The following is a 25795-nucleotide window of genomic DNA, read 5'->3' as shown; positions in this document are numbered from 1 at the left end:
AAAAGAATTATAAAAATTAGTTTAATTCTCATATGGATCCTTAGTCATTTCTTCTAATAAATTTGGCTAGGTTTTTAATTCTTAATTGTGTATAAATTCCCCCGTAACTTTATAATTTGGAATTACATATGAAGATAGATAGGATCGCTACTGTCATTAAGAAATATTTAACATTTACACTTACACAATACAGAAATTTAATAAAAGGAATAATCTCTAACTAATTTTTGCTTTCGATTTCGTTCTAATAAAAATAAAAAATTTTAAATTATGTCCCGGAAATTTTGTGTTACTAAAGTAACTAAAATAATCTGAGGTATTTGAAAAGCAACCTTCAATTTATTAGCCATTTATCGTTTGAAGATAACGTTATATGAGCAATCAAAAGGAAAATAAAAATATGTATCATTATAAAAAAATCTTTGACTAATTTAACCCAATATTTTTAAAATAATGATATATTAAATATGCATCATATACACATTTTTAGATCAGGGGGTGTCCTGACTCGTGTTGTTAAACCGCTCATTTAAAACGGCTACCTCAATTTTATTAGGAAAAATATTATGCAAGCCTTAAGATTGCTCATGTGTGGAACAAAGGATTGAACATCTATTATGAGTTAGCCGTTTTTAAAAATCGGCTTATATCGAGCCGTTTAACAACACTAGTCCTGACCACCCTGAATACCCCTTAATTATGCCACAGATTTTGAATAATTAGCTAAGATTTTGAAAGAAATTTCTATATTTTTACTTACTTTTAAATGGTCACTTAAAATTATAATCAATCCAATATTCCACGTTAAGCATATAATAGGTAAATAATGAATTCACCTTGGCTATTCTCGCCCGATGAGTCACCCCATGATTCGTACCCTTTTCTTTTCCCTGATTCTTTCTGCTCATCGTCGTCGTCTTCCATGCTATCATCCAATTCCTCTTCATCCTCATCGTCAAATTCTTCATCGCCCTCCTCGCCCCACGCATTGTGCCGGTAATCGTCCTCGTAAATATTGGCGTTCTCTTCCTCTTCGTCGTCATCGAAATACTCGTAATTGTTGTTGTTGTCGGTGGTGGCGATGTTGTCCTGATCACGGGCGTTTTCGGAATCGTAAGAGGTTTCCACGAGGGGACCGTCAGCGTTTTTGGAATTAGAGGAAGAGAAGTAATAAAACCTGTAAAAGAATCATCATCAAGATATTAAATTTAGGTATATTTTAAAATAAATAATATTATAATTCCTCATTAATAAGGCTACGTGTAATAGTACAGATACGTGAGAGTATTGCAAAGTGGGCTAGAAATGCTTTTGGGAGGTGGGGCTTGTGCTAATTTTTTTTATAACTCCTCAAAGTTACACATAACAATAGTTTAGTAATATGTATATTTTTAGCCGTTTACGTCAATTTTTAAATGCCTAAAAAATCGACTAACCCAGTTGTTAGCCGAAAACTATCACTTTGGTCTAGGGGTTTTTCTTCAATATAGTAACTCAAATTTGAAAGAAGCTATTATGAATTAAAATGCCTTAATATTAATGGATTTATTCCGGCATGTGCCTGTAGATTGAGCCGATATTTAGCCATCAAACTATACAGTAGTATCTTAGGCGGAATTTTAAAAAAAACCTTTTGAGTTTGTTCTTTCCGCGAGATTTCTTTTGCTTCCCGTCCTTACGCTTTACTTCCCGGGTACTTGCACCCATCTTTTGCGCGGTAGCCTGCCCTTTAGTATTTTTGTCTTCTTTCCCCTCGTCATCCTCAGACGACGAAAATTTTGGTTCGGGTTGCAGTGTGGCGTCATCGTGATTAGCCGAGGTCCCTTGTCGGTTGGAATCGTCGAAAGTTACTTTAACGTCTGATTTGGAACTCATTGTGAGGGAGGAATCTTTTTTATTTTTATTGCTCGATTGATCCTCGTTTGCCGTGGATACCTCCTCCTCGTTTTCAGTAGTCCAAAAATTGGAGAGACCGACTTTATGATTCATGTTAATATGGTTATTTTTATTTACACTAAAATCTTGGCAATAATAATTCAACGGAACTGGTTCAGAATTTTAAAATCTTTTCGACCTGAGTTCATGGAACTGCAGATCTCTGATATATACATTTAGTGTTGCGTAATCGGCTAAAAACTACGCCTAAGCCTAATAAGGCTAAGCCTAAAAATCGGCTAAGCCTATTAGGCTAAATCTATATATATCTGCTATAATTAAATTAGTCAAAATTCTGCATCGATGCTTAGTATTAATTATTATTTATTTATTTTAGTAAAATAATTTATTTTATTTATATTTAATGTAAATATTTTATTATTATCAACAAATAAACATGATATGATTTAATATTTTTTATTTATATTATTATATTTTGAAATGAAAATAAATTTATTTATTTGATGTTATTTTAATAAAAAAAATAATATGCTACTATATTGTAAAATTGTAATATTCTTTTTAATATAATTTATTAGTGATTTTCACAATCTTCTTTATAAATACATCGTTTATTGAGGAATTATATTGTAAATTTTATTAGATAAATAAACAATCTTTTAGGTGAAATCTTTTATAATTTTTTTATCATTTAAAATTATCTATTTTTTATTAAATGAGGTGGATTTTATGAAACTTTTTTGATGATTTTATATGATATTTTTAAGGATAATATTTTAATGTGACAATTGTCATAATCGTTATTTTATAAGTTTTTTGAATTTTTTTGAAGAAAATAGGTTAAAATAAGTATTAATAACATGTGTAAATATAAATTTAGTGAAGATGTACCAAAGAAAAGTGACAATTGTCATAATCGCTATTTTTAAAGTTTTTTGATTTTTTTTGACGACAATATGTTAAAATAAGTATTAATAACATGTTTAAATAAAAATTTAGTGAAGATGTACCATAGAAAATTGACACTTGTCATATAGTTATTTTTAAAGTTTTTTGAATTTTTTTGAAGAAAATATGTTAAAATAAGTATTAAAAAAATGTTTAAATAAAAATTTAGTGAAGATGTACCATAGAAAAGTGACAATTGTCATAATCGTTATTTTATACGTTTTTTGAATTTTTTTGAAGAAGTTAAAATAAGTATTAAAAACATGTTTAAATAAAAATTTAGTGAAGATGTACCATAGAAAAGTGACAATTGTCATAATCGTTATTTTATACGTTTTTTGAAGAAAATAGGTTAAAATAAGTATTAATAACATGTGTAAATATAAATTTAGTGAAGATGTACCAATGAAAAGTGACATTTGTCATAATCGTTATTTTATAAGTTTTTTGAATTTTTTGAAAAAAATATGTTAAAATAAGTAGTAAAAACATGTTTAAATAAAAATTTAGTGAAGATGTACCATAGAAAAGTGACAATTATCATAATCGTTATTTTATAAGTTTTTGGAATTTTTTTGAAGAAAATTTGTTAAAATAAGTATTTATAACATGTGTAAATATAAATTTAGTGAAGATGTACCATAGAAAAGTGACAATTGTCATAATCGTTATTTTATAAGTTTTTTTGAAGAAAATATGTTAAAATAAGTATTGATAACATGTTTAAATAAAATTTAGTGAAGATGTACCATAGAAAATTGACATTGTCATAATGGTTATTTTTAAAGTTTTTTGAATTTTTTGACGAAAATATGTTAAAATAAGTATTAATAACATGTGTAAATATAAATTTAGTGAAAACAATGAAAAGTGACAATTGTCATAATCGTTATTTTTAAAGTTTTTTGAATTTTTTTGACGAAAATATGTTAAAATAAGTATTAATAACATGTGTAAATATAAATTTAGTGAAGATGTACTCTATAAAGCGGCAATTGTCATAATCATTATTTATTAAATTTTTTGATTATTGTTGACGAAATAATATCATGTTTAAATAAAAATTTAGTGAAGATGTACTATAGAAAAGTGACAATTGTCATAATCGTTATTTTTAAAATTTCTTTGATGTAAATGGGTAAAAATATAGATTGTAAAATTAAAATTGCCTGAGTATATGCCATAGAAACACATATGGTAATAATAGATTCTTCCCCAAAAACAGGAGCAAATTGGCATTTTAATACATTTGTTAATCGGGTCAGAAATTAATATGCAAAATTTATATCATAATATCTAATCCTAAGTTAGAAATTATTATTTTTTTTACCAATTTTCATCAGACAATCTTGTTTAAAATTTGGGTAAACTTTTTTTTCTATTTTAAAATCAATATCGATGCAAGTTAACTATTTTCGTCAAAAAAAATCAAAAAACTTTAAAAATAACGATTATGACAATTGTCGCTTATCTAGAGTACATCTTCACTAAATTTTTATTTAAACATGTTATCAATACTTATTTTAAAATATCTTTGTCAATAAAATTCAAAAAACTTTAAAAATAACAATTATGACAAATGTCACTTTTCATTGGTACATCTTCACTAAATTTATATTTACACATGTTATTAATACTTATTTTAACATATTTTCGTCAAAAAAAATCAAAAAACTTTAAAGATAACGATTATGACAATTGTCACCTTTCTATGGTACATCTTCACTAAATTTTTATTTAAACATGTTTTTAATATTTATTTTAACATATTTTCTTCAAAAAAATTCAAAAAACTTTAAAAATAACAATTATGACAAATGTCACTTTTCATTGGTACATCTTCACTAAATTTATATTTACACATGTTATTAATACTTATTTTAGCATATTTTCTTCAAAAAGAATCAAAAAACTTTAAAATTAACGATTATGACAAATGTCACTATCTTTACTAAATTTATATTTAAAAAACTTTAAAAATAGCGATTATGACAATTTTCACTTTTCATTGGTACATCTTCACTAAATTTATATTTACACATGTTATTAATACTTATTTTAACATATTTTCGTCAAAAAAATTCAAAAAACTTTAAAAATAACGATTATGTCAATTGTCACTTTTCTATGGTACATCTTCACTAAATTTATATTTACACATGTTATTAATACTTATTTTAACATATTTTCGTCAAAAAAATTCAAAAAACTTTAAAAATAGCGATTATGACAATTGTCACTTTTCATTGGTACACCACTAAATTTATATTTACACATGTTATTAATACTTATTTTAACATATTTTCGTCAAAAAAATTCAAAAAACTTTATAAAGATTATGACAATTGTCACTTTTCTATGGTACATCTTCACTAAATTTATATTTACACATGTTATTAATACTTATTTTAACAAATTTTCGTCAAAAAAATTCAAAAAACTTTAAAATTAACCATTAACTAAATTTATATTTACACATGTTATTAATTCTTATTTTAACATATTTTCGTCAAAAAAATTCGAAAAACTTTAAAAATAACGATTATTACAATTGTCACTTTTCTATGGTACATCTTCACTAAATTTATATTTACACATGTTATTAATACTTATTTTAACAAATTTTCGTCAAAAAAATTCAAAAAACTTTAAAATTAACCATTATGACAATTGTCACTTTTCATTGGTACATCTTCACTAAATTTATATTTACACATGTTATTAATTCTTATTTTAACATATTTTCGTCAAAAAAATTCGAAAAACTTTAAAAATAACGATTATTACAATTGTCACTTTTCTATGGTACATCTTCACTAAATTTATATTTACACATGTTATTAATACTTATTTTAACAAATTTTCGTCAAAAAAATTCAAAAAACTTTAAAATTAACTATTATGACAATTGTCACTTTTCATTGGTACATCTTCACTAAATTTATATTTACACATGTTATTAATACTTATTTTAACATATTTTCGTCAAAAAAATTCGAAAAACTTTAAAAATAACGATTATGACAATTGTCACTTTTCATTGGTACATCTTCACTAAATTTGTATTTACACATGTTATTAATACTTATTTTAACATACTTTCTTCAAAAAAATTCAAAAAACTTATAAAAGAACGATTATGACAATTGTCACATTAAAATATTATCCTTAAAAAGATCATATAAAATAACATCAAAAAAGTTTCATAAAATCCACCTCATTTAATAATAAATAAATAATTTTAAAAAAATGATAAAAGATTTCACCTAAAAGATTGTTTATTTATCTAATAAAATTTACAATATAATTCCTCAATAAAAGATGTATTTACAAAGAAGATTGTGAAAATCACTAATAAATTATATTTAAAGAATATTACATTTTTACAATATAGCAGCATATTATTTTTTTTTATTAAAAAAACATCAAATAAATAAATTTATTTTCATTTCAAAATATAATATAAATAAAAAATATTAAATCCTATCATGTTTATTTGTTGATAATAATAAAATATTTACATTAAATATATATAAAATAAATTATTTTACTAAAATAAATAAATAATAATTAATGCTAAGCATCGATGCAGAATTTTGAATAATTTATTTTAGTCAATTTTTAGGCCCCATTTTTAGGCTTAGCCAATTTTTAGGCTTAGCCGATTTTTAGGCTTAGCCGATTTTTCCACCTAAAATCTCGGATAAGCCGTTTTTAGTCGGCTAAAATTAGCCGATTACGCAACACTATATACATTAATAAATAAACATGCACGTTTTTTAAAAAATTAAATTAAAAAGAATATAAAATTCCATACTTAAGATTATTTATAAAATTTGTAATACAGGTGTGCCAGGCGTAGTTTTCTTTAAAAAAGGATTTGGATTTATAAATAAAAATTCTATACCGTCTTATTTATGTGAAATCTATTCATATTAAAGAGGAATGCCTTCCATCTAAATTAAATACACGAGAGAATAAATTTTAAGCATTTTTCTATCATAAAATACAAGAATGATTAATTGCACGGTTACAAGTGTAGTTAAGAACAATGAATAAAATATATTGAGGACGAGCAATATAAGTAAAATCTGACTTTGTAAATTTTTTATTTTGACTCATAGATGTGCTTCGCATATATTTAATCTACTCTAATGATTTAAAAGAAGTGTAGATCCAAATGAGCGTTTGCGTTTCGTAGCAAAACGCAAATAATGCATTTCAAGTGGTATCGTGCAAATTTATCATAATTTATAAGAATTAATAAAAACGCAAAATTGGTTTGCTTTATTTTTCGAAAATGCGCAATTCGGTCGCACTATAAAGGAACAATCATATTTAAATCATAGGCCAATCATCATGTTTAATTTGTAAAGAACTCGGAATAAAAAGTATCGACAAAATAATTTACCAAAAAGGTTATAAAAATCAGCTTCAAAAGATCTTTTGAAAAGATATTAATCAATCACAAAATCCTTGGGATGTAATGCAAAAAAACCACCCAACGTACCAGAACCTGTTGAACAAATGGCCGGTACCGTACCACTTGATAGTAATGATTAAAAACAAAACAAATCAAAAACGTTTAGTAATTCCTTTTTAAATTAAATAACGTCCTGAATCTTGATTGGTGGAAAAGATTCTGAAATAAAATTTTTGTTGGTGCTAATACAGAAATAAACCTAATTTATAAATATTCCTTGGTTTAACATCTTCGGCCTAATAGAAAGAATGTTTTCCACTTTTGGCCTGATCCAATCCAAATTTGAAAACAAGCTTAAAATATAAAAAAGCTGAAAAATTAGTTTTTTATTTTAAAATATTTTTATGATTAAATCATCTAATATTTTTAGCATAGCAAAAGTCACTAAATGAATTTAACTTATTTTAAAAAAAACTATTAAAATAATATTCAAAAGGTATTTGTAAAATGTCAAGTAATTTGTAAGTGATAAATTATAATTATCATGTTTTTAGTTAAAATAAAAAAAATTAGTTTAAATCATAATTTTTATTTCAAAAATTCCGTTAAAAATGGAAAATTTTAATTTGTCATAAATAAATCTTTAAGACAATTCAATATCATAAGATTCAAACAAGGCTATATTATCAATCATCCTATTTATTTTTTTACTTCTATTCTGAGATCTCTTGTCTCTCTTCTTGTTCTTTCTACCCCCTTTACCCTTCCTCCGCCAAACTGGGCATCTCAAGTAACCCACAAAAGCGTCGAAAACGTAGGCCACGTGTCGATAAGACAATATGTCCAGGGAAGGCAGGTTGTCGAAGTGCTCGTGACTTTGCGCCCTCATCAAGGAGAGGGTATATGTTAAAAAATCTTTCATGGCAAAATCTGAGGTGTATTTTAAGAATTAATATTTTTTAAAATATATTCTCATACCTCACAACCAACCCTTTTGATATAAAAATTTGCATAATTTACATATTTTTTTACTACTTACCCTCATTGCTAAGTCAAAAATGAAATTTTAGCACTTTAACTTTTATAGGTTCAAAAGTGCAAATATCATTATAACATTATTTGTTAAAATATTTGCGTGAATCCCGGAAAATTTATAAAATATTAACTTTAAAAATCTGGGCTCTTTTTTTAAACATTTGATAACAAGATCTCAATAAATTAATTTAGGAGACTATATCCAAAATGGGATAGTTTTTACAATCAAGAATTTTCACCAATTAAACAAAGATTGAATAATAAAAATCTTATTTTATTAATGTTTTCTTGACCCCTTTAATTTCAGAAAATATAAAAGCTAGAGAAAATCTCATTTTTGTTTTGATCATAAACAAATTTTAAATAAAATCAAGGGTCGGCTGGAAATAATCTTTTTTGTTCATTTGACATGGAATTACCCTTTATTATTTATTCACTAGTTTTTTTTTTCAACTCACATTTATAAGCTTATTCCCAATCAAAACTACTATTTAGATTTCGTTTAATGTCCATAACAACCTATAAAATTAATATTTATTCACCATTGGCTAAGGTATTAATCGTCGGTCTGCTACCATTGTTCTTAGATACCCTGGGGTCCGTTGAGGGTAAAGGATTAGAAGAACTAAAGCCCTGGTTCAAATTTTGTACCGAATTTGAAGGATTATTATTGTTATTGCCAATATACGAATGCGTTGCAGCGTTGAGAGCCGCGCCGAATTGTAATTGAGATTCGAGAGAATCCATAACACAAAAAAGCCAGTCCCAAGTGGGTCGAAGAATTAAATCGACATGTTTCTAAATTGGGATGGATGCGTGATGGGAGTAAATATGGATATGCAAATGTTTAAAAGTGATATTATGTTAATCAATAAAATTTCTCATTATTTCATAACTTAAAAAAATTATATATATAATCAAACCTTGACATGATTGACATCCTTGCGAGAAAGGGTTAAAATTCTGGGCAAACCTGGAGCTTTATTACGATAATCATCGAGTACCACTAGGGATTCGTTGATCTGTCTCACCACTATACCATAAGCTCTAGCCAAATTTTTCATCGTATTGGATACACTGGCTGTCTTCGCGAGTTGGGAATTGGTGAGATTTGAGGGTAAAGGAATGTCTGAAGTTATATTAGGGTTATTTGTGACGTTATTGTTGGGGAGTACAGAATTAGTAGGGGGATTAGCAGAGGAAATATTTCGCCTGATACCCATGGAGTCGATATAAACCATGCCTGGATTAGTTACTTTATTGTGATTTTTTTTTGGAGAAAATGTAAGGCATTTTGAATTGCCAAAAAAAACTTATTTATCTTTTGCAGGTTAGATTATTATGATGCTAAGATCTGATTTACAATTAATTTATTGTTAAAAGAGGCAGCTTGAAAAAAAAATGTCATCATTAATAAATATATTTTTTATCTATGCATACTAGATTTGCTAGGAATACAGGTTAAAAATTATCTGATGGTTTTGCACTTACTAACTAGTCATACTCAATTTTATAACTGAGTCTAAAGTCTTAAGATGTTACCAATCAAGATTTATTCCAAGACGTATGCTGGTTATTCTATTTTTCTTTAAAAATTAAAATATCTTTTATCATTTTATTTTGCATAACCTTATATTGTTAGCCGTTTCTTTAAAATATAGTCAATAAAATAATTCTCGAGAGGATTAAAACTGACGCATCAGATAATTTTTAGCCTGAATCCTTAACAATAAAATAAGTACATAAGCATAAAGTTTTGTTATTAATCAAGTTTCAAATATGAGTCTGAGACTTCAGCATCATATGATCAAATCTACATTCTTAAAACTAAAGATAAAAGTTAAGTTTTGCTAATATCATTTTTAATATCTTTTAAATTCAAAATTAATATCATATATCTTGGTATTTCCATCCGGGCCGGGTCTAAAAAAATTCTTCAACTGCAGGTCTCTAATTTATTTTAACTTAATTCCTGGGTTTCCATCAATCGAGATTAAATCATTTTAAGGGCAAATTTTTTTTGATTACATTATATAATACATTGTAAAGTTATCTATCTCACTTGAAACATTGGGGGCCAAGTTCCTTTGGTAATAATTTTGAGGTTGGCTATTTTGAATAACCCATTGCATATTGGTGGGAGTTTGGGATATGCTATGAAATAAATTTAAAATATTATAAAAATTTTGACCAAAACTATGATAGGTTAGATATAAACTCTAGCAAAATAAGAAATATAAACCATTTCCGTATGAATACTATAATATTAATATAAAAACGCAATTCTAAATTTACAAACAAAATTATATATGCTATGCACTAAATAAAATCCAACTATTTTTAAAAAATAAGAAAACCTTTGGCCATGAGATTGGCGTGTCAAGGCTAAGGAATTGTTGAATGGGTAGTTGTTGTTGGAAGTGTAAAAAAGGTTATTACTATTAAAGTTAATATTGTGATAATTATCCTGCCTGGGTGCATTGCTAGCGGCAAATCCCAAATAATTTCCCTGGGCATGTCGTCGGCGACTGAGTATACCAGGTCTGTCAAGGGTGGTAGTTTGATTCCTGCATTATATTTATTTAAACGATTATTATACCATTTATATTTGTTCAACTAATAAAATGATAAAAATGGCTTATCTAAATTTTTTATTTGTTTCAAAGAAATATTTATTTTAATTATTAAATGTGAATACCTAGTGGAAGATGTGACGGGTATTTCGCTAGTGCCTAGCACTGTGGTTACCATACTTGTATCTTCCCTGTCCGCTAACACGTCTTCGATTAGCTCGAGGGCGATGTCTCTAAAATTATCGGATTGGTTTTGGGCATTTTGAACGTCCGTGGCGTTATTGGAATCAGCTTGAGATTCGAAACGTAGCTGATTTGAAGTGCTAACAGGATTGATATTATTGTAAATGTTATTTATGGGCTCTTGGATACTGATGGGTATCAACGGGGAAGTCAGGTCTTGATTTTCGTCCCTTATTCCGTCTTCGAAATAGAAATAATAGCCTAAAAAACCGGAAGAGGAAAGTAATTTAATATTTATTTTATTTTTGAGTTATAAAAAAAATATTGGTATATTATGACCAATGGCTATTTCTAAACGTTAATATGTTGAAATATAGCCATATCAACTATTTGAACCTATTCTGACTTTTAAAAATTTGCTAATAATATATGTATTATCAAATTATGGCATTTATTTAGCAGGTTTTTTTTTCGGTGCAGCTTTTATGTTGTTCACGAGGCAACGTTTAGCACAACCGGTTTATGATCATGAGATAGATTAAATATATATGACAGGATTTATATTTATTGTACTGACCATCTTCTTCTATGTTAGAAGGTGCTTCTTCTATGTTATCAACTATATTACCATAAGCATTTGACCGTTCGCTAATTGGGACCGTGATATGTGCACCTATTCATTTTATTTAAAAAAAAAGAAGTTAAATCGTTCTTATTTCTCAAGCTGCGCCGATAATATTTGGCAGATAGCAATATGAGGCGAATTATAGGGATGATACCATCTATACTCGATTTTTTAAAAATCTATTAAATAATTTAAACACGACTTTGCAAGATTTAAAAATGAAAATTCAACTCTGCCTGAAATTTCTCTAATTAGTTACATAATAATTTAATATCATATCATAATTACAAAAAATATTTATTCAATTTATCAATGTTTATTAAGTAAATTAAACGATATTTTTTTTAATAATAATACCAATTGGGAACCCAATTCTTTTTACCCGTCAATAATTAAAGAGTTACTTAGATCGTTTTCCCTTTATAGAAATTATAAACTTAATAAGAATGGGTTTAATAAGGCGTTAAGAGAGGATTCAATAAAGAAAAGGGGGGGGGGGCGCGAAATTAAAAAATGAGGATATCGCCCCATACCAATCACGGCAAACCTCGGGAATAAATGAAAACATACCTTCAGCTCTGTCGTGCTCGTTTCGTGTCATATCTTCATTATCCTCCCTGTAATAATATAATAATAATTGTGCTTGAAGTTATAGGATTGCAAATAGCAAAAAAAATTATTACCCGACAATTTCGTTTATAATTAAATCCTCTTCTTCGTTGGCGGTGGATTCTTCTTCGTCGATGTAGCAATTATCATGCAGGGCATCCGGATCGTCGTCGATTAACCTATCCATTCGGACTGCTCGTTTATGTTAAATATTATTAAAATCAATCGATATTTGGTATAAAAAAAATATGAAGAGACTTTTATTAGCTATTTATTGGTGAACTTTAACATCCAGGATTATAATTTAAAATCTACTCTTTAAAAAGTTCGAATCCTACCGTTATTATAAATGATTATTTTTTTTGTAAGCAAATTTTTTTTAAAAAAAGAAGAATAAACAGACCTGCTGTGTTATTGGGATAGCGGGACGCCTCGTTGATTCTCGAAACTAAACCTTCATCATCGTATGTTGTACTTATTCGCGTAAGGGCGTCTGGTTCCATAGTATCTTCTTCCATTTCTTCCTCTCCTAATATTTTAAAAATAAAAATTTTATAATTCTATCCATTCTTTGCTTGTTATGTAATCAAAGTGCAAAAAAATGGAGGAACTGTTTTTAAACAAAAAATAAATATTAATTCAAAGTCACAATTTTAATAAACTGGAAAATTTTAAAGTGATTGGTTAAAAATAGAACATTTATAACAATTAAGATAAATGAAATTCACCTTGGGAAGCAGCGTTATTCAAGTTCAGACCCCTCCTATTATTCCGAGAAAACCAGCGTCTACTGTAATTAGATCTGTTACTTAAACGATTTCTATCTACTCTCGGGTTATTATCGTGTGGTTCTTCGTAAGCATCGTTTAAATTATTCGCAATAGGATTAATATTATCGATAAAATCAGGCGGTATGGAGGAAGTAAAGATAGAGGTGGAAGATGGCGGGTAATTTAAGAGAGAAGATAGAGGTTCCGAAGTAAAGAGATCTTCACAGCCCTGGGTATTAAGCATCGAAAATTATTATATAAAATATTTGGATAACAACTTTTAAAATTATTTTTAAAAAAACTAATAGCAAAAAAAAAATAGTCAGCGAAAGATTGTTACTTGCACAGCTTCTACGTTTGACGAAACTAAAGTGAATGGTGTTGTAGGTTTTAGAGCACCCATCCGTACCGGTATGATCAATGAATTAGCCGTTTCGGCCAATTCTTCAAGACTAATATCTATTAGGGCCAGAAAAGCTCGCTTGCATTTGGTCAAGGGCAGAGAGTACCCCAATCTATAAGAGAGAGAAAAGTATTTATAGCTAACATAATTAGAAAAAGGTAAATCAAGAAAGTATTTAAATCGTTAGCAGGTGTCAAAAAAAATGTAAAAAATTTTTAAAATTTCTTTTAAATTCATAAAAAATTAATTAAAATTTTTTTGAAAAATCTTTTTTTTTATCTCTTCCCATTTTTAAAAATCTGGTTTTTATACTTCCATTTTATCGATAATATTTTGATTTAATTTTTTACCAATTTTAGAAGGTGATATATGTGAATTAATATTTTATTCTAAATGATAATTTTATAATATGCTATATAGTCGGAATACGTTGCTTATCTTGTTTTAAATCAATTTTAGAAAGTAAAATATTGGGAATATTGTACCCTCACCCCAAAAGATATAAACATTATATTACAAATACGAAAGATAAATCAGTAAACGTTAATATCTTTTTAAATATAAATTCAAAATTAATAGAAAAAAAACATTATTAATTTTTAAATTTTTTACTTAAATTATGCATGTTTAAAAAAAATAAATGGTGTAATTTTGCGTCAATATTTCTTAATGATCTCCAAACCCTATACCAGAACCCCCTTTTTTTAAATTTTATTGATGAACCCGAACCTTGACCCTTTTTTTTCGAAGGGTTCACATTCCTGGATAAAACTATCAAAATATTTCTAATATTTTCGTATATGATTATGAAATTTAAAAACTAAAATTTATCTTTTATTTTATTTAAATATTTTAATAAAGGAATTTAAAACAAAGGTCATATAAATAAAAAAAAACACGATTATAAAGATATAATATATATTATTTAAAAAAAAATTAAATTAGGTAATAACAAAGGTGAGTACTTGCATTGCTATATAGAAACATGAATAGCAATGCAATTACTTTGATGAATAGCCACCGTAATGGCTTTTTGAAATAGAAGGCTTCATTAAGATCTTCACTTTAGTTTAATTTTCCCCTAATAATGTGATTAATTTATATTATAAAAAAAAAAATAACTAAAAGAAAGCAAAAATAATAAAGAATAAAGTTTTCAATAGTGCAACTTTTATTTATAGCTGCCAAAGTTATAAAAATTGCAAAAAAGGTCAGTGGACATAGTGTACAACTTGACCTGCATTTTAATTGTGCCAGGCGACCCATTTAATATTAATGTGATGATTAAATTTTATAATTTGTATAGATTTCAAATATATTTCAATTTTTCCTCATAATTGTCATTTTAATTCTGAATTGCCATGCTACCCATAGTCAAATAATAATAAATATATTTATTTTAGGAAATTTTAAATTTAGATCACAGATCATAAAAAAAGTATGCTAGTTTTATTTTGTATTGTATGGGATACGATTATCCAATGATACATTGAATTTTAAATGATATGAATTATTAATTATTTTGTTTACATATATAATTAAAATTACTTTCTATTATATTACTTTTAGTTCTAAATAAAATAAATTCAATGATATCAAAATTAACGGCCAACCAGACACACCCAACTACCCCATAACGAAAAGTAGTTAAAAAATAACAGATTTGGACGTGGATTATTTTTTTTAAAGTATAACTAACGTAGAAAATATCCTTCGCTTCGCTTTTCCCGGTGCCATTTCCATATTAAAAACCACGAAAATTCTAATTACGGAACGTACGAATCGGGCGGCTACCCGTCTAGCATCGGCCTTACGCCCCTGGATTTTATCGTTTTGAATTTCCCGTATCAGAGTGTTCAAAAGGGTTTCGAGCATCTGTTTACATATAAGAATATTATAATTTATTTATCAGAATCGTATTATTTCTTTGAAGAAGCAATCACCCGTTTAATTTAATACTTTTAACCCCAATAGTTTAAATAAAATATATCTAATAACCTCAATATTGCATCTAACGATCAAACAGTGGACGAATCTATCCAATTTTGCCGAACCGGACTGCGTACTCATATAAAATTGACCAGTTTCATCCACTTTGTGAGCATACGAAGAAGTCGAAGATGGGTCAACTTCTATGATATCGGAGAGAAAGAAAATTTTTTTTATCAATTATAATTATGAAGTAAACTGAAACTATAGGTAAGCAAACTTTAAAAAAATTTGGTTAACTTCATTATTGTACTGCTTCCTATTAAACGAAATATAATCCTTAATTATGAGTTAAAAGTAAAGAGACACCCTACATATTCATATCCTATAAAGGTTATAACCGGCGTATAGTAATGGTGTTCCCTTTTCGCATTATGATCTCAGGGTCTTATAATTAGGGCTATGATGATATTAAATGTCGGGTGGGGTCGGCACGGATATTTAGCGTTTTCAAAAAATATCAGATAGGGCCGATGTTTTTTAATAAACCGACCCTATTCGATATTTGTTATTATTTTGGTTATTTTATTATTGAAGATATAATCATATAATTTTTTTTATTTAATAAAATTTCATAATAATATTTGTTATAATGTTTAAAAAAATAGCCTAAGCATTTTATACTATTTTCTGTTAAATATCTGCAACAAGTATTTTAAAATACTGTATTGTTAAAGAGCTCGATTTAGCAATTTTTAAAAACACTTAACTCAAGATTTTGGTTATAAGCAAATTACTCAAGCTTATTGATTTTACCCACAGATGGCAGAAAGGTTTGGATTCGACTGGCGAAATTTCGAGTCTTCGATAATAATGTTTTGGCGAAAATCTTGATTTAGCTCTTTTTAAAGATCGGCAAAATAGAATTGTTTAACAACACTACATTTATTCATAAACATTGCAAATATTTTAAATGAGATTATTAACTTTTGGAAAATAAAAAAATAATAAATTTAATCATTTGTGAAAGTTAGTTTTTTTAAAATAGAAAATATTGATATTTTTATGACATTGATACAAAGATAGATGGTAAATAAAAATCAATATAAATATAGGATCGGTTTTTTAGTAATATGGGAAAATATCGGATTGGTGAAAAATTTGCAGATCAGCACAGCCCTACTTATAATTTACAACATTTAGGGGTTTTAATGCTTCTCGTTTTTATTCTATATAAGATAGAGTCGTAGTTCCCCACAGTTATTTTACCGTTTCAAAATATTGATCACTTTTCATTTTTGTTAAATAAGCTGATATAAAAAATATAGATTTTCCTTCTGCATTAAATGAAGCAATTTACATTAAAATGGTGGAAAGAGGAGCTGCGATAAAAAAGTGAATTAGGACAGCTCTAATAAGTTACTCTTAAATGTTTTTAAATATCAGGGATAGTTAGTCTTAAAATATTAAACCCACCTTGATTCAAACAATTCCTAAGACAACCCCAGTCTCCCAATAACCTTTCAAGGGCGCGCCTACTAAATCTGGGAGGCTCTAAATCGTGCACCGGCATCTGGCTACTATTTCTATTGAAAGACGTATTCTCGGTTACCATGGACAACAGATTGTCGGTGGTATAAGCTGTATTTGTTTCTTGATTGTTTTGTTAATAAAATAATAATATACAGAAATACTTATTTATTGTTGTGGTCGTGAGAAAGGTATTAGTTAGTTCATAAATTCGAAGTAAAAAATATCGATTCGGTTCAGGTTAGTGTTTAAATAGTTCGCTTTGAGCTAATTTTTAAAAATGACCAACTCAATAGTTTAGTTAAAAAAATATTGCATAAGCCTCGAAATTTCGCTAATATACATCCAAACCATCGGATCATCTATAAGCAAAATCTTAAGGCTCGTGTAATATTTTGATAAATATTGAGTTAGCCGTTTTAAAAATTGACTCAAATCGATAGGTTCGTATAAAATTAATGGCCTGGAGTTTCAGTTCGTAAAAATAATAATATCGATTCGGTTGAACCTTAACGTACCAATGGCACACAAATTTATTCGAATATGAAAAATAAGCATATTTTTAAAAATTATATCACTAAATTTTCATACACAAAGCAACTAATGTTTATTTTATTATTATTACACTACATATATCCCTAATTTATAAATTATAACAAATAAGCAGTATTTATTAACTATAATGTAAATATTTATTCTAATAATGATGACTGATACTGAATGACCTATCAAAATTGATTGATAATCATTAGAAACCCAATTCAGGAGAAAATGTATAAGGTTCAGGTTCGGATTCGATAAATACTAACGGTTAATACCGGTTTAACAGTTTGGTTGCTTAAGTTGAATCCCTAGTTAAGCTGACATTTTTTTTTAAAAAAAAAGAGTTTTATTTATAGCATTCATTTTATATTGTAAAGTATTTCAAATTTAAAATGAAATCAACGAAAGTATCATTTTCAAATTTAAATTGATATTTTATGAGGTAAAATGTCGGTGGATGAAGCTAAGCATAAAACTTTATAAACTGGTGTTTTAAGGGCAAATTATAAAAAAGTGTTATTAAATAAACAAAGGACTAACAGATATCGCACAGGGTGGAAGGAGGGCACCCTAGTCTCCCATAAGGGAATGGGATCTAGTTTTTTCTCTTATCGGAGACATAGGGATTTTTAGAGGGATGCCTTAGCCTTTTTAGCATTGAGGCCCCAGAGCGCGATTTATTCAAAAAATTTCAATATGAACATGGTATAATTAATGTTTAACACACAAAATGTATAATGGCGCAAGTGTAGGAAATAGACAATGAATAAAATCTAATTAACATGGGTATATTTATAGTAAATATCCGGGGAATGAATCGTGCTAGGATTGATGTCTTTGACGATTTTGGGTGAAACTTGGGTTCTGTTTCGATGGCCGGAAATCAAGATCCACCTTTGCAGAAAACGTAGTATGCTAATGGGTGAGTCAGTGAATATCATCGGAGGGGATCCTTCTCTTGATATGCCTTATACTGCAGCAACTCCTATAGCTAGCATTAATGTGGACAATAGAAGCTGAGATACTAAGCATGAGGAGGGCCTCGTTGAAGGAGACAGAAAGGTCCCGGTATCACCAAAAGGAGAGGCAATATATTGATCTGGAGCATCAGTGTAGAGCATATAAGTAGTATGTTGTCGGAGCTTGATGGGCGATTGAAGAGCGTTGATTATCAGTGAAGCTTTTTCGAACGCTAAGTGTCCACCACGGAGGCGAGAACGGCGTCGTTAAGTATAATATAGTAAGGAAAAAAGAGCTGCGACATCTCAGTTATTGGGCAAAATGATTGACTAAGCCTAATATTCTAGCAATATGAGCCTTCCAATTGGATAATTCCATGACAAATCGACTAGTGATTCGGATGACCATTTTAAAAATGGATGAAACTTGGTATGAAGGTTAAATAGATTGTAGATTTTATACAAATCAAAATTTTAATGCCCTAGCTCAAATATAGCCCAGTTATGGGCCTTTAAGGTTCCGATTATATTGACTGACTCATCCATAGCATAATACGTTTTCCGCAGAAGTGGATCCCAATCTCCAGCCACCAGATCCTTCTATGCATAGACTAGAAGCCTTTATAGCAATTTCTCAAAACATCCCATGGATCCCAACCAACGACAATCCTGTGAACGAGCCATTTCGCATCTGAATAGCCTTTAGGAACCGTGACGTTTTGTTCACACCAGATAGACCCTGCACTACGGAGGATAGCCTTAGCCAGATCTCTCTGGACACTCTAGCCCCTTCCTTTGCAACACTGTCTCTCATCTCTGGACCCAAACTTTCCAACGAAGAACTCGATACACTTCATCCAAAAAGCTTCAAAGCAACCAAAATCCCAAAAAGATTCATCCCCGGGATATATACTATAAATATACCCATGTTAATTGGATTTTCTTAATTGTCTTTTTCCTAGGCTTACGCCATTATTCATTTGTGTTATAAATTAATTATTTTATTATAACTTGTTCCGCTCTGAGCCATTAGGACTAAGGCACCACTTTAAAAACATCCAAGTTTCGCATAAGGGGAAAGGAGTCTAATTTTTAGGTGCAAGTTTTTTCGCAAACAGAAAGGCCTTAAATTATTGGGGCATAAGATTTTTCGTGGGGCCTAAAGATTTTTGCAGTACACTTTCGAAAATGTAACAATTGGCTTATTTCCTACTTTTAAAGTGTTTTTCAAAAATTAGATCAACACATGCTATAAAATAAGTATTTTTACGGCCAAAAAAGCATTATAAAAAAACTCCCATATCTAAATTATTAAATTCTTTTGAGAAAAAAAATTATCGACTTTCTAAAAAATGTTAATTATCACATCATTCAATAATCTAACAACAAATAAAGCTCAATTTATGACATAACCCCTTGTATAAAAAATAAAAATAAATTTGTAAAAATATATACTATCGCGACTCGTGGTCCCGTTGGAAGATGATCCGTTTTCTCTCCCTTTTTTGTCGATTTTATCATACCGTCCGGAAAAATAGTAATAATCTTCATATAGGAGGGACGTGTCAGTCAGGGTATTCAAATTATTTGCGTTTATTTCCTTGGCCCCGGAGGTTGTAGTTGGATTATGGTTAGAAGATGAATGTGTGTTAGTGGTTATGGAGGAAGGTCGATACTGTCTCTGCTCCAGAACTTGGCGACCTACCGTTTGAGCTAGGTAGAGAAGAATGTGCTCGCCTCTGAAAATTTAAAAAAGTTATTAAAATATAATTTTATTCTTTAAAAAAGCGTAGATCCATTTAGAGCCCCAGAAATCTTACAACTTGTCATTTTTCTCACTGAAAGTTTTAGATTTCTGGTGCATTGAGAAGAGAAATAAATGTAGGCTATTTATATTGCATTATGATTTGAGTATTCCAATGACGTAAATACTCTAGATTGCTCATGAAGCTTTTAAATTGTTATTAAATGTGAGTGTAAATAAACTTTGGGAATTTAATTTATTCTAAGGAAATTTCATTTTTTTTAAAAAAAAGCTTAATTATTTTCGGAAAAGATGTTGAAGGTTAGACCCCACGAAAGACTTTAAATATCAACATCGTCGCTTGATTATTGTTATGCTTATAACCTTTGCTCAACTTTTTTTTAAAAACTTGAGTTAGCTATAAAAGGGATTGTTAATTATCGAAGTGTAGATCAAATATTTAAGATAAATATTAATTCGGTATTGGCATATATGCTTCCAATCTTAAAATTATCTGATTACCTGTTAAAGCTAAAAGTAATGTATTTGGTTTTTCCTAAAACAAATTTTTGTTCTTCAAAAAATCATTTTCACAAACCAGTTATACTAAAAAATAATCTTACAAATGAATATAATTATCTTGAATTTTAACAGAGTCCCATTTAAACAAAATATTGGGCCCAAAATATAATTATTTTCACTATTGTAAAGTGTGGCTTTTTTATATAAGTAAAATGATTGCACTTGATATTACATTTTAAAAAAAGATGATAGAAAATACTTATTCTATTTTACTTATAATTGGGTAGATTGTATAACCCGTCAAGCAGCATTTTACCCTCACTATTTTCGAGAGTATTAATATGATGGCTATCGTTATCGCCTCTCTTGATTCCCGTCTCTTCATCTTTCGCGATATTCGTTTTTCCGCAATATTCATCGTCTCCTTGGATTTCCATCTTTTCATCTTTCACAATATTTGAATCGATCTTTTTACTTTTCCCCTCTTTTTCTTATAAAAAAAAATAATTTTAAGGAAAAAAATGGGTGAATTATCTTATCGAAAAGCTTTCTACCCCCTTTACCCCTTCCTTTATTAATCTTTTTTTTCGTACCATTAGCTATCCCGGTTTCTTTGGTAACGACGCTCAACATTTTATTGAGAAGTTCCCATCGATAGAACTGGGATCCCGGGAGCAAGGCTTTGCAAGGGCATTTTTCCCAACAATCACAGTAGGCTGTGGGAGAAGACCGCTTAAAGGCTACCACGTGTCCTTGGTGACACACGCTCGCGCATTCGGTGCAACAACACAAGGAACCCACCAGACCACATGTTTTGCATTCAAAAATGTCCTTTTTTATTAGATTATTTTGTCATAAACATAGAGTATATGATAAAGTTTGCTAAATATGGAATAAGGAGAGTATTAAAAGTTAATAAAGTATTACATTTTGATTTTAAAAAATGTAAAAGATAACGTGTATCTAATAAGGAGAAGTTAAAAATGCATGCCACGGAAAGTATATACAAATGATTTTAAAAAATATTATTTTTATTGTTATATACAATTTATTTCTTTTTAATAGTTTTAAAAATAATTAGCAAACATTATGATATAAAATCCTCATTTGCAGATTAAATAATGCCAATGTTGGTATATTTGATTTAAATTATAATTTCATACCCTGTTTTAGCTCAATAAAGTTAGTTACTAACTTTCTCTCAGAATTTAGGAATTAATGTTATCAAAAGTGTGCGTCCAAGATGCATTACTAAAATTAGTAACCGATCTGCGTTAACCAATTTATGATCAACGATCAATATCTGCAAAAAATTCTATTTATAGATTTCATTCTTATAGCTCGTTGGATTAGGAGGTACATTTGTTACTACTTAAAGTTGTCGAAGTACCTTGTTTGCATTCTTTATATTTTTTTACATCTTAAAAACTTTTATGGTATTTGAAAAACCTTGAAATTTTCCCAACTGAGACTATAAGAGAAAATAGACTTGAAAATTCTCCCATATAAATAATAAGGTTATGGCAAAAATAGGAAAGAGGTTATTACGATTACCGATTTGAAAAAAAAATTAAAATACTTGTTATTCGATAAAATGAAAGTTCAGTAGTCACAGTTGCACCAGGCAAAGAAAGCACTTAGCCCTCTATGCAACGTGGGAAGATTCTCATAAAAGATTTTCTTAAAAATAAAAATTACGCAACTTAATTTCATAAATTCATATATAGAAGGCATTGATCTGGGCAATAACAGTATCATCAACTTATAGAATAAATATACGAGATAAAAAATGATGGTGTCCTATTTTTAGATTTTATGGTTACTTTGTGGAGGTTATGAAATTGTTAATTCTGATGATAAAAAATCACATACATTTCGACGGGAAATACCTACAACACTTTTAAAAAAATCCCCTAGTAAAGTAAAAGATGGGTACAAGTAGAATCCTACCTAGTCCATTTATTTACTAAGTGAAACAACTTTTATGTATTTAACAAGAATTACTGTTATTATAAGATGACGGTGTAAATTTGGAGGATATATAAGTAGCACATGATATAACCAATACATATTGATTATTTTAAAAATTTCATAAAATATAAAAAAAATTACGATATTGTTACTAATAAATAAACTATATATCAATAAATTTTGAAATTCTATATAATATTTTAATTATATTCAATGATAAATTATTATCTTATTTTTATACTCCTAATGGCGTTGCATATATGTAACAAATCAGATTACTATTTAGGATGATTTTACGCTGATTTTTTTATTATTTCATGGATAAAAATAAATATAATCTTAAAAAATCAGGAGATTAATTTACAAATTTACAGCGAGAAATATTAGTTGCTAATTTTATTAATTATAAGACATTAATTGCAAATTTAAATAGTGAAATTTTCTAGTTTTTATTAAACTTCTTTTAAATAAGCATAAAATTCGAAAAAATAATAAATAAAAAATAGTAAAATTCCATTTTATTTTTTAAAAACTTGATTGATATGCTGCTTGCCCGTCCAGGTAAAACTACAGGTATCATTAGAGCAAAGCGTGTGAAACGGGTTCTTCCCTGGCTCCGATCCCGGGGGAAATATCATAGATTCTAAAGCATCTCTCTGTTTCTCGTAACAGGGAAATTTAATGTTATCTAATGCCAACCTTTTAGCACAATCGAACATAATCATGGCGGCATAGTAAGCGCGGTTCTTGACGGCACGCATAAAAGGAGTATAGCCAAGTAGGTCGCTTAAAGGTAATTAATTAAATGTTTGTATAGATATTATATTTAGCTAAATCATTACTAATTTCCATATTTATGTTGTTCACATGTGAAAAATTAAGGTAACAATTCCATTAATATATTTTTAAACAGGAAACAAATATCATACGTTTGGGACATAAGTATGTATAAGCGATCATCCAATGCCTTGCATTTGTCGCACATATATTCTAATATTCGAGTGGCCTCTATTTCCCTAACTTGTGGAGTCAGATGAACAGATACAGGGTTTTTCGCTATAAATCTGTCTAAAAAATAAAATTAAGTTTTAAATTCAATTGTTAAACCAAATTTATCATAATATCGAATTCAGTTGACTTTTAAAATGGTTAAATAATCACGTGGTGACTCTAGCTATATCGATGTAAAAATAGTATAATTATGTTATCATATATAATTGTAAATTATCACAATCATAACTAAATAAAATAACAAGATTTGCAAAACTAAAATACTTATAAAATCGGCATCTAATTTCTCTTGCTCAATCTTGTCAATTTTTTCTGTCCCTTCCTTGGTGTTGTTATAAGTTATGGGAGGCTTCGATATCACGACGTTATTGCTGGCAGACGTTGTATCAGAAGTAGCGGGCCATGTTAAAATAGGCATTTCTAAGAATTCGTCCCTCTCTAATGGGCCTATATCCTGCCCGGTAACGAATGTGTTTACGTTAGGGATAGAGCTAGGGGTGTTGATATTTGTATTTGTGATGGCATTTGAAAGTAGAGAAGTTGAATTAGTGGTGGTGGTAACAGAATTAGTAAGAGCTGTATTATTGTCCCGCAATTGTTTAGCTAAATTGGTAGCTTTTCTCATAAGGTCTCGGATGTTTCTTTAGGAGTTTATGTTGGGTTAATAAAATTATTCATAAATATTTAAAAGGTTTGCTTTCGGTATTTATTTCTTAATAAAAAAAGTACCATATTTGTTTAGATATGGATGAAAGGCCTACAAAAAACCTTACGAATTGGGCCAAATCCTTAGTAGCAAAACTCAGGTATATGCTTAAATATTGTTTTAACCAAGGCCTTACAAATAATACTTGGTTTAGATTTCATCTGTCTCCTAGTTCTCCTCTAACTTATTGAATAGATTATAACAGAAATGTCACAAATTTAGAAAGTACATAGAACTTTCAGATTTTCATTTTGTATTTTCACCAATTAGTCCTTAGGCTGGCTATCATTTATTAAAGATTTTATGTTAAAAAAGATTTCAAATCATTGGGGATTGTCGTAAATACTCTTTTTAAATTTTATTTCAACTATAAAATAACGACAAAGGTGAGTGCCTGATTAATGAAATAACTAGATTTCAGTATACTAAAAATAAAATGAGGGCTTATATAGGCCAGGGATAGGGAGGAAAAAAAGGAAGATCTAGCCTTGAGTGGGTATAAGACGTTGGATAGCAAGAGGCGTATAAAAAATAAAAAAATAACAATATGTGAGAGCGAAAACTGGTTGTGAATGGAAAAGAAATAGCTCATGACTAGATTGTAGAAAGGAGACTTATAAAACTAAATTGATAGTTAATTTTTCTTGAATTTGAAATCAGGAATACGTTCTTTATAAAAAACCATTTTAAAGCTAACCAGCACAGTTTAAACAACTTTTTTAAAAATAGAGGATTCCTTTAAACAAAACACTTTTATTAACTTTCTAGAGATGAGAGAATTGCTGGAGGTCGTAGCAAGGGAAGAGCAACTGGACATGGCGTTAAGTATAGAATCCATGGCATCCCCCATGCGCGTCAATCTTTCGAGAGAATTCGATAATCTATTGGAAATGCGCGAAGTGGTTTCACCTTTTTTATGCGAATAACAAATTATTGGCTATTTATATAACAAAATTAATTTTTTTTTAACCTTTGAATACACTTTCATCTTTGGCGGTCGTCGGTTTACACAAGTCGGCCAGGAGATGTAAAGGATTGGAATTACAATCAGAATATTCGTTGTCCGGAATTATTTGAATTCTAGTTGATTTTGTCGATTCTATCACGCTAAGTATGCCCTGTTCGACATCTTCGTCACTGATATTAGCTGTGCGTGTGGAAGAGGCAAAAAAATAGAAAAAATATTTAATGTACGAGGTGAGGTGTTAAGTTTACGATTGTTTTTATTATTTTAATCTGAAATCAACTATTTAGTTGTATTAAGAGCCCACTTATATAGAGACTGGAAATTTAAAAAGTAAAAAGTGGGAAAAATATAGCAAAAAAATATAGACCCTATTAAACTTTTTTATTATAAGCTGTTTGAATGTTGCGTGTAAATATAAATCTTTAGTTTTTTATAAGATACTACTATG

At 28.6% G+C, this 25795-nt stretch overlaps 1 protein-coding gene across 5 annotated transcripts in view; it reads right to left on the bottom strand.

Annotated features, from left to right (window-relative positions):
* Window positions 1-25795, bottom strand: part of LOC135929446 (E3 ubiquitin-protein ligase UBR5-like) — a 46427-nt gene that overhangs the window by 11315 nt on the left and 9317 nt on the right. For 2 of the 5 annotated variants that reach the window (XM_065466033.1, XM_065466036.1), the window contains exons 19-43: window positions 25351-25527; window positions 25142-25289; window positions 23939-24315; window positions 23593-23731; window positions 23197-23449; window positions 21286-21523; window positions 20966-21182; window positions 19882-20165; window positions 16871-17047; window positions 15464-15597; window positions 15165-15340; window positions 13403-13577; window positions 13021-13291; window positions 12696-12821; window positions 12367-12484; window positions 12254-12300; window positions 11636-11731; window positions 11001-11319; window positions 10660-10869; window positions 10365-10456; window positions 9226-9557; window positions 8845-9100; window positions 7979-8197; window positions 1631-1976; window positions 837-1177 (exon numbers count right to left, since the gene is read on the bottom strand). In XM_065466033.1, coding sequence (XP_065322105.1) covers window positions 837-1177; window positions 1631-1976; window positions 7979-8197; window positions 8845-9100; window positions 9226-9557; window positions 10365-10456; window positions 10660-10869; window positions 11001-11319; window positions 11636-11731; window positions 12254-12300; window positions 12367-12484; window positions 12696-12821; window positions 13021-13291; window positions 13403-13577; window positions 15165-15340; window positions 15464-15597; window positions 16871-17047; window positions 19882-20165; window positions 20966-21182; window positions 21286-21523; window positions 23197-23449; window positions 23593-23731; window positions 23939-24315; window positions 25142-25289; window positions 25351-25527 — 5268 coding nt within the window. The remainder of the gene's footprint in view (window positions 1-836; window positions 1178-1630; window positions 1977-7978; window positions 8198-8844; window positions 9101-9225; window positions 9558-10364; window positions 10457-10659; window positions 10870-11000; window positions 11320-11635; window positions 11732-12253; window positions 12301-12366; window positions 12485-12695; window positions 12822-13020; window positions 13292-13402; window positions 13578-15164; window positions 15341-15463; window positions 15598-16870; window positions 17048-19881; window positions 20166-20965; window positions 21183-21285; window positions 21524-23196; window positions 23450-23592; window positions 23732-23938; window positions 24316-25141; window positions 25290-25350; window positions 25528-25795) is intronic. The other 3 variants (XM_065466037.1, XM_065466035.1, XM_065466034.1) reach the window with 3 other exon arrangements.

Source organism: Gordionus sp. m RMFG-2023, chromosome 5 (assembly GCF_954871325.1).
Source record: "Gordionus sp. m RMFG-2023 chromosome 5, tfGorSpeb1-WG-v2, whole genome shotgun sequence".
In the NCBI taxonomy this organism is placed as follows: Eukaryota; Metazoa; Nematomorpha; class Gordioida; order Chordodea; family Parachordodidae; genus Gordionus; species Gordionus sp. m RMFG-2023.
The sequence above is the reverse complement of the archived record's forward strand: the minus strand, read 5'-3'. Positions and strand labels throughout refer to the sequence as shown.